The sequence below is a fragment of the Limanda limanda genome, chromosome 4 (assembly GCF_963576545.1).
Source record: "Limanda limanda chromosome 4, fLimLim1.1, whole genome shotgun sequence".
NCBI classification, from domain to species: Eukaryota; Metazoa; Chordata; class Actinopteri; order Pleuronectiformes; family Pleuronectidae; genus Limanda; species Limanda limanda.
In genome coordinates, this window is record NC_083639.1 from 15,185,938 (window position 1) to 15,201,997 (window position 16,060).

Sequence of the window (16,060 nt, forward strand, 5' to 3'; positions counted from 1 at the left end):
GCGTTGAAGACAAATCTGCTTGGAGTTTGCGGTGGAGAGCCCCCATACTACAGAGTCTCTGAGTAGCTCTGATAGGTCCTATAATACCAAATGAATAACAATATGTGTCCGACTCAAGGAACTGACTCGAGTTTGCTTATTACTGGTGATGAACAAACAACATGTTTGCCATTTGCGCAGTCACTGAATACACAAAGCTTTTAGACAGCAGAGATGTTGGCAGTGTTTATTAGTAGTTATGAGACGTACCAGTTAGTGAGTTAACTGTGCCAGAAAATAAGGGTTTGATACTGTATATATTAATATTATTTCCATAAACTATGAGGATCCTTAGAAAAATATTTCATTTAATGCAGCATTGTACTTGTACAAAATCAAAGAAACTGCACAAGAAGATAAATCGGTTATTTTTTTCCACTTTGAATATATCTTTACTTTAACTTAAAGACTTTCCAGTGCTCCGTTTAGCATTTGATATCAGCAGAATCAAAGTTATTTAATTTTCAATGTTCACGTTACAACTGTATAGTTTCAGGTGCATACTTTAATATAGTAATAATAGATTATAATAAATATACTTCTCTTAATACTTACAATCCACAATACAATTATTTTACTTTCTTGAGCTTTGCAGAGACCCTGAGAATAAATCATTAGTCAACATGTTTTCAAACTGCTGGTCAATTAAGGTTTTCTTTTAATTGTTACTCTAATTTAATTTTTTTTTATGAGAATCAATTCTGTTTCCAAAGTAAATAAAGTGAGTAAGTGTCCTGAAAAAAAAACAAACAAACAGGAAAGACATGAAAAAAATGTAAACGTATAACTAGAAACAGGATTTTTGAATGTGTAGATTTGAGATGTCAAGTGTTTTCAAAACCATATTACAATCATTGTCTTTGTAGAATATACGGTGTAGATAATATGTAGATACTCATACAAAACTTATATTCTAAATGTGGCATGCTAGAGCAGGCAGTGAAGAGAGGAAACACAAGGCTGCTCCCTTCTTTTCTTATACGTTTAAACGTTCTCGCTTTCATTACATGGACATACAGTTTGTAGCACATATGTGGTCAATTTTCCATAACTGAATAAAAGGAATAATTAATGAATGGAGACTGGCAGATGAACTTAAAGAGATCAGATATGCAGCATTTTGGGGGGAAAGACTGGAAGAGTTTTCTTTCCTGTATTTATTCTCCTTCACTCCTCCAATGCCTCATCCCTTCCTTTCGCTTTCTCTCTTCGCCTTGTTCCTCTGCTCCCCGACCAACACACAACCACAGCTCCCGCTTATCTCCTCTCCTCTCCTCTCCTCTCCTCTCCTCTCCTCTCCTCTCCTCTCCTCTCCTCTCCTCTCCTCTCCTCTCCTCTCCTCTCCTCTCCTCTCCTCTCCTCTCCTCTCCTATCCTCTCGTCTCGTCTCCTCTCCTGCAGGCCTTCACTTGCTGTTGTCATCGATCATGTCGAACAGGGCCTGCAGCAGTCGGTCGTCTCTGTGCCTGTACGGCTTGGTGCTGTAGAAGCCGTCGCTGTAGTCGCTGTAGATGCTGTCCTCGGGGCCGCTGTACTTGTTGATCAGGTCCAGAGCCTGGTACAGCTTCTGAGGGGGGAGTCTTGTAGCTGGAGGTGAGAGGTTCCTGTCCTGCTGCTGCTGCTGCTGCTGCTGCTGCTGCTGCTGCTGCTGCTGCTTCCGCCAGATGGAGGCTCTGGATATGGCCGGGGGCTGCTGCAGGACTGGGCTCTGCCTGTTGAATGCAGTCTGCAGGAGACGCAGCAGGGCCTGAGAGGGGGAGTAGGCTGGGTTTGAGGGCCTCTTGGGCATCTTCTGTGGCTTGGAAGAGGGAGCGGCATGAGCAGCTTCAGTCTTAGGAAGTGGGTTTGCCTGTGTGGGCTCCTGAATCAGCAGACAAAGAGGAGACATGTCATTGGTATATGAGACACACACCAAGTTTGAATTTGAATTTAAAGTTAGATCAGACGTTTGATAACGCTCTCATCCCTCATTCAATATGCACAGTAGCTGAAGTCATGAAGCCAGTTAGATTAGCCCAGCAGAAAGAGTGAATAGAGAGGGAAACAACTAGCCTGGCTCTGTTCATTTCAAAGGAAATCTTATGATCTGCACATTTTGTTACCTGTACACAGCTTGTTTCCAGCCATAACGCAATGATAAGCTAAGCAAAGCTGCTGTGAATATGCTTATAGACAGATATAAGAGGTATCAATCAAATTTTGAGGAAAAGGTGAATAAGCATATTTTCAAAAAAATCTGACATTGTTTTCCTATCACTGTTTAATTTATTTTAGTATTTACCTTAAGATTTATGTCATGATTTGTTTTAAGGAGTTGTATAAGAACAAGTTAAGCTCTACTTTGTTATCAAGAGTAAGTTGAGTGTCACTACAATAAGCTTTTATTATTATTGTTATTGTCATGGGCCTAATATGAACACTCATCAACAACCAGTGTTTCTTTGTAGACATCCACCTGTAGTTTACACTCACCTCCAACATGTCATCCATATGTTCCACGCCCCGTCTGTCATTCTGCACGGCGTTGTAGGGAACGTACACTCGAGCTTTCTTCATGTGCTCCGGCTTTTCTGACGTTCCATGGAGAATCAACTTCCAATTCAAAATCCGACCCTGGTTCTGCATGCGGCCCGACTGTGAGGAAAAGGGGAAATAATGTTGAACACTGACTGCGCTCAGTAATACTCACATCTTCAAGAAGATGTTTCAAGATATGTGTATGCTTTTAGTCTTTTCTTTGCATATTTGGGTACTTAATTTAGATGTTTATTTCTGCTTTTTAGAAGTAACACGACAACTCATAAACTGCATTTTTAATTTCGAGGCAAATTTAAAATTACACCGAAGAAACTGTGTCCAACTCCAACTCACGGTGTCTGTGATCTTTAGCGTCCATGTCCCAGCAGGGTCTTCTCCCCACGTGTGGACAGACATGAAGTCCCAGTTTCGGAATCCATTAGAGGACGTGTCCCTCTCTCGCTCAGCCAACAGCACTGTACTGGTGCCTGAACGTAACATGAGATACAGTAAATTCAAAGGCATACGTTGAATGAAGGCTTTGTTATTGCACTTATAAATGCATGTTTGTGTGTCTGTGTTTGAGTGTGTGTGTTCTCTGCTCTAACCGGATGGGGAGGTGAGTGTGATGTGCAGGTCTCCTCTCCTGGTGTACTCGATGCTGGCCTCCACCTGCACATGCTCCAAAGAGCGGACTGCGTTCTCCTGCCCTGCACAGGCCTTGGTTGGAATCTCTATGGTGATCTCCCCTGCTGCTTTCAGCTCCCTGTGGGACACGTTAAAATAGCCGGGGATGAGACACACAAACAGCTCTCCATGACAACACCAGTCAGTCATTTGTGCCATGTATTCCTCTGACATCTTCATGATAATGTAATTAGGTCTGAGAAACTACAGGCAAAATGGAACACTGCTACATGCATTGCACACAGTACATATTATTCTGTCATAGATTCCAATATTGTGAAAACATTTGGTCCATCACACGCATTCATAAAATGCGTAGACAGATTTGGATGCTTTTGGTCATTCATTTGCAAAAACAGATAATCCTCATCTCTCCTAGACATGAATGAAAGGATTTCCGAGTTCAAGCTGGCACAAAGCTGGAGGGGGGTTGTAGACCACTAAGCAAAGCGGAAATGTCGAGCCAAATCCTTTGGATTAAACAGGGATGTCGAAAGGTAATGCGGAAACCTGGTGTCAGTGCCACTGAGTCTTATAATCCAAAGCAAATTGCTAAATGGACACTTAAACAAACTCAGAGCTCAGTTGGACTTTGCTGCCATTCATACAATATGAAGTCAAATAGTTTTTCATGTATATTTACACACAAGTATAGCATATTGGTTAATTCAAACACAAACGAAACATCTGGTTAGACAACAGCTGGGGGTTTCTGCATGAGTTTATGTCCATGCTCGGCAGATTTGAATTTGGATATTTAATCCTATTGTTTGGCAAATTGTAATTATCCAAAATTGCTGATATTCCTCGACTGACCTCAAATCAAATTGATCGCAGATCATCAGGAAAAACAGAAAAACTTTGTAATTCATTTCGATTTTCATGGCCCCGAAAACCCCAACACGCTTATGACTTGTTGTTGTCACGACTCCACATGAACAAAGCAACAGATGCATCTTTAATAACACAGATGGTTTTATCTGTTTGCTTCATTGGACCAATAATCTCAGCCCACTAGTGAGCAAAACTCTAACTCTCTCTGTCTCTCACTGGAATTAGATTTGTTCGTTTGTCCAAATGACAACTTCACCGTGACAGTTACAATCCCATGAATAAACGAAATATTTAAACTCAGAAGAGCGTATGACTCCGCCAAGCCAAACATATTCTCACCCAAATTATCTGAATCTGCATTAAAACCCATAGATCTCAAAGCATAAAATACTTTTAGACCCAAACAGAATTTCTACAAAAATCTACAAAAATAAAATCTCAGTTTGTGAAGGACAGTGATGACATTTTGTCTGAAATGTAACGGATGCCCAACCAAGTTTGGAGTCCTGTAAAAAGATAAGAGGTAAATATACCTTGGCTGGAAAGAATCATCCCTGACGATACACTGTTTCTTCTCGGGCGCGTGCTTCCATGTGGCCGGGTCAGCGAGATCCACGAGGGCTTTAGCGTTTAGAAGACCAAATCCAAAGCGGCTGTTCACCATCAATCCTGCTCCGTTCTTTTTCCAGCCGGGATTATTGGCCAGGGGATCGAACTCTGAGGTCCAGACTACGATGTGCTGCAGGTCTCTCCAGGTCAGATCCGGGCTGATGCAGGGAAGATAGATCAGTGAGTATATACTGATATACAAGTGTCAAATCACGACTAATTGTTTTGCCGTTAACGCTGGTTTGTTTTGCAGTGTTACGTACTTTTGTTCCAGTGCCAGGGCGAATATCCCAGCAGCCAGCGGGGCAGAGGCTGACGTTCCCGTGTGAGTCTGAGTGCACTCATTGTGCAGATCAGCACTCGTCTAAGAACAGGCAGGCAAAGAGTAGCACAGGGACGAAATTAATACATTGCGATGACCTTAAATAACCATTAAAACTAACCTACTGTGACACAACACTGCTTTAAATAGAAAGAGTACAAGTGAAGTTCCTCACAATCCTCTGGTCGGTGTAGTCTCCACTGCTGTACGCTGTGGCCAGAGTGGAGGAGCACTTCTCAGCGTACCAGGGGGACAGGCCCTGCTGGGAGGCACTGCTGATGGAGATGGTGTAGAGGCTGTCCGTGTAGCCGTCACAGTCGCAGTTATCGCCCTGACGCCCGCCATTCCCTGACGCCCAAACAAAGATAGAGCCTTTCCCCCCACGGCCCTGCAGGAGGCATGGTGGAGAAAAGAAATACTCATTTCTTATACTGAGAACACATTTTTATGTAGAAAACATGCAGGAAATGAAGCTATTTTCTGTCCTGTCTAAATATTACAAGTATGAGTGATGGCATTTAGTCATTAGAAGCTTTATTCCAAGCAGCAGTCGACATTGAGCTTATTGATTCTGTTCTTCACATTTACATCAGTGCGGCTGCAACAGGTCCCATCAGATCCCACAGCAAGACTGTTTAATAAAATCCCGGTCTTATCATTTACCTTCTGGATCCCGTACTCGAAAGCCTTCTGGGCGAGGCGGCCGGGCCCCTCCACTGTCTTGCCATCATCGTTGGGTCCCCAGCTGGCACTGTAGATGTCCACATGGTCCGGGTTGAAACCAATAGAACTGGCCTCAATGGCATCGGTCACAATCCCATCCAGCATACGAATCCCTGAGCAGAGAGAGAGAGAGGAATGGAAAATGTTAGCATGGTACTCCGTTGCATGGATTTACTCAAACTCAGGAACCCAATGGAAATCCATGGCTTTTCCAGAAATAAAAAGGAAGTATTATAATTTACCCCCTTGTTAAATGTAAAAGATGTAAGTCTTCTACGTATTAGGAACACGCTGCTTTGTTTTCAGGACAGCAACGTTCCTATGTTCCTATTTTAAGACTCTAGTCCTCCTGGGAACCAGCTGTCCACCCAGATGTTGCAGCCCTAATATTAGAGATTCACATTCTACAACCATCTGCTGTACAAAAAAATCAGGTCTTTACCAGGAAACCTTCTTTTACTGTTTCAGCAATGATATCTAAAGGCAGAGAGATGGTGTCAATTCATACTCTATGCATTCTGTTCTTGTGTTCAGCTTCTACAGTGGTTGCATTAGCACGTACTACACATGTTGTGTTGTTTCTGACAAACAAACACACTAACTACCATTGGATTCCACCATTACATACCTATATTTTACAATCACAGTCAGATATGTTATGCAGCATGACACACATAGAAGAAATAAAAGGTTTTACCTCCAACCTTTGAGTTATAGGCCACTCCAACTCCACATTTATTATTGTCAGCCTGCATAGCGATTTCCCCAGCACACCTGGTGCCATGCCTGAGGAGAAACATCATATTTAATAAACACGTATAAGGAAAACACGCACTTACGTATATTTGTGCAAAACCTTTGAATAATGCATTTCTTTATCACATGTTTTTTGGCAAGAGTTACACTGTTTATCCTATAGTTGTTTTGAACAGTTTCACCTGCCGACATTATTTCAGAGAATGCAAAACCTTTTTTTAAATCACAAGAAGCCCCCACATGTTTGGGTTGTGGAACTCCTCTTTGAATATTGACACTTTGGTGACAGAGTCAATTTCATCATCTGGAAATTGATTTATTCATCTGTGAGACAAGGCTTCAGCCTGTGGAGTACTCTGATAACAAATGATCACAGGGTTCTTGATGGAGTGTGTGTGTGTGTGTGTGTGTGTGTGTGTGTGTGTGTGTGTGTGTGTGTGTGTGTGTGTGTGTGTGTGTGTGCGCATGTCTGTGTTGCGAGCATGTGTGGTTATTCTTGCCTACTTGATACTTTTTTATCAATATTTTGTGATGCAACCTGTAATAATTGTTAGCAACTAAATGGTTTTAAGCACATTCCCAATCTAATGGAGGGTAAATCAACCAGATGTTCATGATGAGGTTTTGCCAAACCAGGGGCAGATTTCTTCCAGTTTCATAAAAAAAAAGCAGATACATCCTTGTCCCAAATCTGTTGCCTTACTTGTTTTCATTGGTGGAGTCGTATCTGGGGAAAGGGTCGGGGTCATTGTCGTTGAAGTCGTAGCTGGCTGCTGCGTCCTGAACAACAGAGAGGAAATGATCAGACATCACGACGGGATGACGTCAGTCCAAATCAGTGACAAAGGCTTGTCACGGCCTATCTGCTGTCATGGAGACGTGTATGCGATTGTTGACAGGAGGAGAGAGCCATGTGACCAATTATTGAAATAACCCATTCTGAATAACTCTGAGGATGAAGGAGTGCTCGACAGCAGCGATCTGCTGAAAGCTCCTGATTGCTTTAAAATGCTGGTTCTGCCTGGGGGTTATTTCATGCGTTGACAAAGTGCAGAGTTAAAATGCTACTCTGTGTGTGTGGCACGACACACGTCTGCTTCTCTGTTATTCCTCTGCATGAAAGGTGTTCCTATTAAATGGGAAATTATAATGTCGTCTCAAAGCTTCCTCTCAGCAACAGGTTTACTCTCCGATCTGAATCAGATGCCTTTAGCATTACTGAAGCTATGCAAATGCAGCGCGCTCATGTGACTTGATTGTCGAGGATGAGCACCTCGCTTGATTGAGCTTCTTTGATTAATCCGTGTTAACGTAATTACGCGGGGAGTTGTTTCCATCAGCTCTGTTGTCGTACATCATTTCTCTCTCTCCCTCCCTCGCTCCTCCTCTTTCGTTCACTTGTGAGGCGCCGACGCTGCTTGAAACCCAACCACAGATGGGGGCTTTTTAGGATTCCCGTCAACAGGAGAAACTCCGCCGCGGTGAGACCTCATTAGGCTGCACTTCAGTCATGATTGCTCTCACTGGCTCGTAATTGTCTTCATAAACATAAAGGCTGTCAAAATATTACCGGAGGAATCAGGGTTATTTCCACATCATTGTACAGTGAGGAGGAGTGAAACGCTTGTTTTTTACACCCAGAGATTAAAACCCCCCTAACAGCTCCTCGGAGGTAGACGCTATCATTTAGAAGACCTATTACTCTCTTCGTGATATCGGCTTGTAAGGTGTCGCCGACAGTGTTGCTATGACGACAGCAGGCCCCGACTACGGAGGCTGTCTCCATGGAAACAGGGGTCTTACGTAGTTGGAGTAGATGTCGGTGTGGTTCCACTCCAGCCCGTCATCCAGAACGGTGATGACCACTCCTTTCCCTGTGATGCCTTTCTGCCACACGGGGATCACGTGCAGGTCCAGCTTCGGCAGGGAGGAGGACGTCCTTGTGTCTTGCTGGAAGACAGACAGAGAGATAGGGAGGATTTGTTATGGTGTCAAAGATCCTATCAGATGAGACAGATAGGCCTGGTGTTTTCCTGCCTTTGGATTGTGAGATGACACACACAGGTAATTCAGACTGAACTGAAACGAGCGGTTTATCTGAGCAGGCTCTCAAGTGTTAAGAAGGTCAGGTGAAGTGGAGCCTTTCAGCCTGTTCGTCCACTGACCTTTACTGAAATTCATCACCCCATTGTTGGCTTTGGTCCACTCCTGCTGTAGATGGCCACTTGCAGGCACACTGCTCCCAGTGCGTCATAATCAGACAGGTTTTTGTGTTTGTCCACTACAGCAGCTCGACTGATAAATTTTAGCCTCAAGATGCTATGAGTCAACGCACAGGTCTTCTGGCTCCACCCACTTTCACCCGCTGTGCCGGATGGTTCGCAAATCCATTTCTGAGGGCACAGTATCACACAGGGTGGGAGCTGCTGCCATTGTTTCAGCTTTACAACTTTATGTTTATTTGGCAAAGTTTAATATAGACACAGTCCGGTTTTCAATGTTTTTTTTCCAATATGTCTCTTTCCTCCAAATGTACAAACCCCTTCAGCTTTACTTTCATCCATGCACATGTTCAGACTCTGCAACCATCCCTATTCATACACATCTTTGCCTCCACGCTCATCCATTGCCCCCCTTTCCCTTTAATAAATAACACAAAAAAAAGAAAAGAAACAACAGAAAAACCAGGGCAAACAAAGAGTAACGACACAACACACACACCAAATGAAGTGACACAACAATAGCACAGGCATTAGAGGCTGCAATAACCCCACATGTTGCCTGGATTACTTTTTTAAGGTGAAGGGTGACCGAGGCACTGCCGGCTTTCTTGGGGGAAGATTATGATTCAGAGCTGGAGACAGCTAAGACTAAAAAAAGAACTGGATTTGCTCTTTCGCTCCGTGCGCATTATGCACAGACACTGCAGAACACCACCCCGAGATGTGACTCATCTCTGTGATGTATCTAGTTTTTTTCCCTCTCTTCCTCACTTTGAATCCCCCTCCGCCCCCCCCATCCTCTCGCTAGGATCTTATTTCTCTCTTTGCACCGACGGCGAGCAGGACTCCAATCTCAATGTGAATCACAAGGCCTTTTACTCCCGACCACCTCACATCTACAGTTTGGTTGTTTTGGTGTTGATCCAAATGACTCACTTGTTGATGCTGGCAGTGGCCACACGGATTTTAATGGCAAACAGCAAAATGCACACAGCAGTTTATAAAACCAGTGAGTGGACATGACACGACACGAGCACATGCAAGAGACAACACAAAGAAATCCCTCGATGCACAAGTAACAGAGACTGACACTTGCACTGCCATGGATACTCTCTCTCTCTCTCTCTCTCTCTCTAGCTCTCTCTCTCTCTCCCCTCTCTCTCTCTCTCTCGCACACACACACACACGCACGCACTCACAAACACACAGAGCCATGGAAGCAGGAGGAATTTCAAGCTACAAGTATGAGTCACTCCATGATTAAATTATCAGGCAGTCACCCACTCTTGAAAGATAAAGACATTCATCAGCTTCCCAGGCCCGGCCTCTCCCCAAGTCACACAGCTCCACCCAACGTCTGCCTGTGTCTCTGTCCTCCGAAGTCTACCCCTCTCCTCCATTATCACACGTTTTGTTCATTTGAAAATACTACAGGTAAATAAAATAACGTTGCAGCACAGGCAGACAGTCCTCTCCCTACCAGCGTTTTTATCCCTGCATAGCTGTGTGTGTCCTTGCTGAATGGACGAGGCGAATGAATCACGACACATCAGAGGGACTGTAATCGGGCCGTGCACCATCACAGACATGGGCTCATGTGGAAATAGGCTAAATGGCACTTTAAGGCCAATTCCATTAGAGGCATCATCTGTGATCGGCAAAAATGATTCATCTCAATTTATTTTCTTATTCCACGTAGGCTTGTGACTCATGTTTGGTTAGAGCAGGTGCAGGGACGGGGGGGCTCAGGGAGCGTATCACACAGATCCTCTTCCTCTCTCTCTCTGAGATGCAAACATCGGAGCAAACACATATGTCCATACACTTCCTAATTTTCCGGGAAAGCAGGGACAAACTAATGAGTGCGACCGAGCTGAAGATGATTCATCCGATTCATCCGCTTAAATCTGTGGTTTATAGAGCATTGGGAAGTACACAATGTTCAGATATTGTCACCATCAGCTAGATTAATTGTTAAATCACTTGTTGCCACATTTATTAACTCATCAGGACGGATATATAAGCTCAGGTCTTTCTCCCGCAGCTTGTGGTGAATATGTTGTGATGTATTTCAGAGGTTTTCAAGAAAAACTTACTGATTCAATTCTTAAACTTTGAATCATTACCGTCACCTGGCATATTTACAAATCTTTAATAAAATTTGCTTTTTATTTTGCATTACCTTTGCCATGGTTCACACATATGTCTGTACTTTATTGTGATTGCTATGGTTCAGTATTTAGTATTAATTAACTTATTTTTTTTTATTTGATTGCTGCCCATGTTGACCACGACTTCCTGGCAGTGGAGATAATGTATCTCAATGGGAACATCCTGGTTAATTAAAAGATAAATACATTTTTATTTTCTTCAGCTTGTTTACTTTTTATTTAATGAACTGTTGTATGTTAAGAGAACTGCATCATTGAAAAAGAGAGCAACATATTACACTGCACTTATCAGCAAATCAAATCAAACATTTTAAATAAATGCCCTTATTCCATGGACTTATTTAAGAATGAAATTGCTTTTTTTCTTAATTTTTGGTAATTTATTTATTTGTGTTACTGTTCAGTCATTTCCCCAAATGACTGATCAATAATAGAGACAATAATTGTTAGGAAAATACTTGTTAGCTGCAGCCCTACCTGTGTAACAGAGGACAATGTGTTTTATAGTTTGATGTATATAAAAGCAGCCTCACTACATTATCCACCAAACACATGCAGCCACGGTTACACCAGCATATATGTGCTGTGGTCAATGGGACTGAGTCCCTTCTAATCTTATGGACTAAACTCAGCAGCGATGTCATTCAGCGTGGTAATGTCGGGGTCGTCCTGCGGTCAGGATAAAGTAAACGTGTGAGTAATGGATGTTGAAGGGGACACACAGCTGACAATCTACTGTTCGCTGCTACTTACTTGGCCTCAAAGGGCTAAAACATCCCATTCAGGGTAAATTGGGACTTAATGCACAGTGCTCTACTCTGCTCTACTCTACTCCATCCTGCTGGATTATAGTCTCTCAACCCCTCTCAGCTCCACATAGACTTTGTTACCAATTAAGCAAATAGCTCTCTTGGTTGGAACTGCTTGATAATGTGCTGTTGTTTTGCTGTTTTCATGGTTTTTCTCTGTTGGCTGTTTTTTAAAATTGTTGCATTCTTGCAAGTTACATTTACTGGATGCACGGTCATGCATGCATGTCCTTGCTGACATGACCGTGCGCATACATAATGCACACATACATGAGAGCAGTGAGCTGTGTGGAGTAGACACAGCATTCACAGGGATTCAGTACATCCCAGGGGACATCGGACCAGCTGCAAGGTAACAGAAGGCCTAACCAGTACACAACATGTGACCAGCAGTGTGGACATCCGCTTAAATCTGTGGTTTATAGAGCATTGGGAAGTACACAATGTTCAGATATTGTCACCATCAGCTAGATTAATTGTTAAATCACTTGTTGAATTTGTGGTTTATCAGCATGACGAGCTTAATTCCCTGCTGCGTGTTTTTGTGTGATGTTCAATCGAAACTGGAGACTCACCAGGTACCACTGCTGGTTCCACATGGGATCATCAAACAGCTTATCCACGGGGCAGTCCCTGCACCCCCCAAGGGACGCTCGCTTGCTGCGAGTTTTCTCATACTGCTGCTCTGCCCACAGCACCTACACACACACACACACACAGACACACACAGGGGGAGACAATCAGTCTGGGCGGATCTCGCACAGACCAGCACAAGATGATATCTGAAAAGAGAGACCACTCACCCGATCATCCTCCGACAGCCGCCTGGTGATGTGGTTGGCGCTTCGTTTCATTCTGCTAGGATGATTGCGGTGTTTGAACAAGAAATGGTCCTTCAGGGCCCCAATCTGCAGAAGAGAAGACATGAAATGAGACCGGCTGAATATTTGATAGGAAATGACATGATACCAGCAATCTGCTCGCCGAAGCCACTGTGCAGGTTGTGTGTTTTCTCATTGAGACTGTGAATGATTAAATAAATCATTCTGCCCTTTATTTTGTCTGAGTGGTATTTCCTATCAAACTAAAAAAATTAAAGTCAGATGAACAGACAGACTTTGTGTATGGTTTTTTCCCCATTGATTTCAGCTGAAAGCAAACAAAACACAATGTACAGAGCAGACAGGTGAGTGTGCCGTTACTAAGGATGCACTATGTGGATCTGCATGGCAACCCAAGCATCTAATATCCACATGAGTGTAAATGATTGATGTGTAACAGTAAAAGTTCTAAATATTTGTCCATTCCACGGTTGATGACATATTCTTTGTTTCTATGGAGACTGAATACATGTATTGTAAACTTCTATCGACATGAAAGTCTTCCAAATGAATGTTAAGTAATATAAAGAAGAAGAAATACTGTGTCTCAGTTAGATTTACACAGTTACACAGGTTAGAAGGAATGGTCCAGATCAATGCTTCAGACTGGACCTGATGTATTTGCAAAGGAGAAGACAGCATTCGACTGACATTTACTTTGAAACCCAGTCTGTGGTTATTGTTTATCAGAAATGAGTCACACACTGATTAAAATCTTGCGGATGTGTGCTTGTGGGCTACAATAAAGGAAATGAGTCTCCAGTCTAATGGCCTTATCAAGCATTGATACGGCTATTGCCTGGTGCTGCTGTTCCAACACAGTCCACAGCTCACACTGTAGGAAGCAGGCTTCATTAACATCCAATGATTAATTTGGCTTTTTATTGTTTTATGATACGAAAGGAAATGATTATTTGATACATGACTAACTAATAAATAACAACTGGCACAAACCTCCTTATAAAGTTTTTTTTTTTTTCCTGTTTTCCTATCTGTGCGTAAATCTGTGTCAAACTGGCGCCTGGTTACCTGTCGGACCAGCTTGTAGTCCAGCTCCCTGGCGATGGCCTCGGCAGCAGACATTCCGCCCGGGATCTCCACTGCCCACTCGTTCAGGTACTGTCTGTCCGTGAGGAGCGAGCCCAGCGACCGGGGCAGCGCGGAGCACAGGAGCGAAACAACACAGCACAGCACCGCCGGACGACATCTCACTTCCATCTCAGAGGGAATTCAGCCAGAAGAGGAAATGTATCTTCTGCCGGGAAGAAAAGGCAAGAGAGAGGTTGTGTGCTGATAATAAGGAAGATGTCCTCTCTTGTATCTGTGTTGACTCCTCGGGAGAGAGCAGCTGGGCTGAGATGGAGCGGACTGCGCGGTGTGGTTTGGTCCGTCAAGGAGAGCAGATGCTGCTGATGGGGAGGGCGGCTCCGTGCTGGTGTGACGGGGAGGCGAGGGTGGGTGGAGGGGGATCACACGTCAACTTACGGGTGCTCTGACGTCAGATTGGCGTCTACCTTTGGTAATGTGTTGGTTTGAGTCCCCTGAGGGAGGGAGGAGGAGGGAGATCCGACTAAAAATATCCCACTGTTTGTCCCAGGAGGAAGAGGAGGAGAAGGAGGAGACAACACGAGGAAGAATCATACAGTATTTAATCTGCAATAAAATACATTTTATTTGTGTTTGTGAGAATACATATTTAGTGTGAGGCAGATGTCGTGAAGCCTCTTTCTCCTGCACATCATCCTGTGTGAGACCATCCTCTGCAAGTGTGTGAGTGCAGAGCTTTTCTTTCTACCAAAGGTTATTATCCTTAAAGTAATCGATCTGTAAGATCCATCTCTGTTTGCTCTCTACTGACGTCACACACACAGAGGGGGAGAGAGAGAGAGAGAGAGAGAGAGAGAGAGAGAGAGAGAGAGAGAGAGAGAGAGAGAGAGAGAGAGAGGGATTCAGCACCGCGGACAGCTCCTCCTCCTCCTCCTCTTCCACGTCGCACGTTCGCATCAGGGGATGGAGAGATGAAAGTGAAAGCAAACACTATTATAAAAACACATTTAGACCAAGACAAGAAATGCTTATTAACTAATGATGAATAACGATTTGTTATGATATACAGTCGGTGCTGTGCAGTACAGCAATGCAAAGATTCAGAATGCATCCTCTTATCGGTGGAAATGCATCATTTATATTCTTCTGTTTGTCAGAAATAATGCAGCTTGCTCTGCAGCAGAATGTTCCCTGTTAATATGGAAGTGCATATTGAGCTGGAGGAGGAGTGTGTATTCAGTTCACAGGTCTTTTAGTTCTTCAGTGTCCTCGGCTGGTCGCAGCTGTTTGAGCTTTTACAGGCTGCTTTCAGTGTTTCAGGGAGGGTTTATCTTTTTTTGGTTTGCTTATATTTGGTTCAAAATACTGTGCCAAGAAGAAACGTGCACATTCACAGTAAACGCTCCATGTGTGGCAGCAGTGTGGAGCTGGAGATGTATGAGCAATTTCAATGGATATGTTCAAAGTCTGTCTAATAATGAGTTGTCCATGCAGGTTGTGATTAAACATTTCTTCTGTTCATCTCATCCATGTAAACATCACTCTAATGTGCTGTCACTTCAAGACAAGGTGGAACAAAACATTTTTTCCAGTTTATTTAAGCTTGTGAGGTTCCAGGAGACTGAATAAGATAAATAGAGTTTGGATCGTATTCTGTGCTGAGCTGCAGTGAAAGGATGGTCACAAAAGGAAATTTTGTAATGAAAAGACTGCACGCTTGCAAGCTATTTATTTGATTGGTCATAGTCAGCTTCATATTATTGTTCACATTTCTACACAGAACAGGGAAAAAGGATTTTTTCCAACATCATTTACAGTAAATTAATTGAGGAAAATATATTTTTAGAGGAAACAACATGGGAAGCATTACAGTTGAGCAAACCCCTTTGAGTGTTAATGAGCACTTGACCAAGGTGTTGATATGGACTTTTAGAAAGTGAACTTGTCCGTTAATGAACTATCAATATGGCTGAGTTTTGGAGTAGTGCTTACACAGAAATAAGGATTCTAGTAACATACTGTACAGTAACACAAAATGAAAATACAGAAGTAAAGTACAACTGAATCAACTTTATTGTTTTGTACTTTGCTTCACAGTCAACTCTGTCTGAAAGGAATATGACATTAACAATCTAAATATATAAGGAACTGCAGATAAAATATACACATATCACAAACTCTTGTATTAACTATTATCTAAGTCGCCGCTTTAAAAATGTTTTTCTCAACTTTGTGGGAAATGGGCATGATATTGTAAGTCAGGGATGATGAAAAACATGCAGCTTTTAATGAGGGAACACTGGAGGGTTTCGTATCATGAATGTTGGCATCAAACTGATATAAAACTTATTGGTGTGTAACAACTGCTGGTATATAACATCAAAATGTATTAAAATGGCCTGGCAATTTTGTCATTCATTTAGAAATCTACATTCGGTTTTTTT

The 16,060-nt window shown here is 42.9% G+C and overlaps 1 protein-coding gene across 1 annotated transcript; it reads right to left on the bottom strand.

Annotated features, from left to right (window-relative positions):
• Positions 1 to 1,443: 1,443 nt before the first annotated feature.
• On the bottom strand, positions 1,444 to 13,787 carry pcsk1 (proprotein convertase subtilisin/kexin type 1). The gene is made up of 15 exons (XM_061070317.1): positions 13,599 to 13,787; positions 12,492 to 12,596; positions 12,264 to 12,386; positions 8,290 to 8,436; positions 7,190 to 7,266; positions 6,428 to 6,516; positions 5,671 to 5,843; positions 5,183 to 5,395; positions 4,949 to 5,049; positions 4,610 to 4,843; positions 3,164 to 3,321; positions 2,910 to 3,043; positions 2,505 to 2,672; positions 1,741 to 1,896; positions 1,444 to 1,656 (listed from the first exon to the last, which is right to left on the bottom strand). The coding sequence occupies exons 1-15, from the start codon at positions 13,785 to 13,787 to the stop codon at positions 1,444 to 1,446; spliced, it is 2,280 nt and encodes a 759-aa protein (XP_060926300.1).
• Between the last annotated feature and the right edge of the window lie 2,273 nt (positions 13,788 to 16,060).

What these genes read in the sequence shown, in the direction of transcription:
- pcsk1 (XM_061070317.1), bottom strand. Translation starts at nt 13,787, where the DNA reads ATGGAAGTGAGATGTCGTCCGGCGGTGCTGTGCTGTGTTGTTTCGCTC. An exon ending in CTATAACTCAAAGGTTGGAG is followed by an intron (nt 5,844 to 6,427) that starts GTAAAACCTTTT and finishes CTCTCTGCTCAG; the next exon opens with GGATTCGTATGCTGGATGGG. An exon ending in CACACTCACCTCCCCATCCG is followed by an intron (nt 3,044 to 3,163) that starts GTTAGAGCAGAG and finishes TGTTACGTTCAG; the next exon opens with GCACCAGTACAGTGCTGTTG.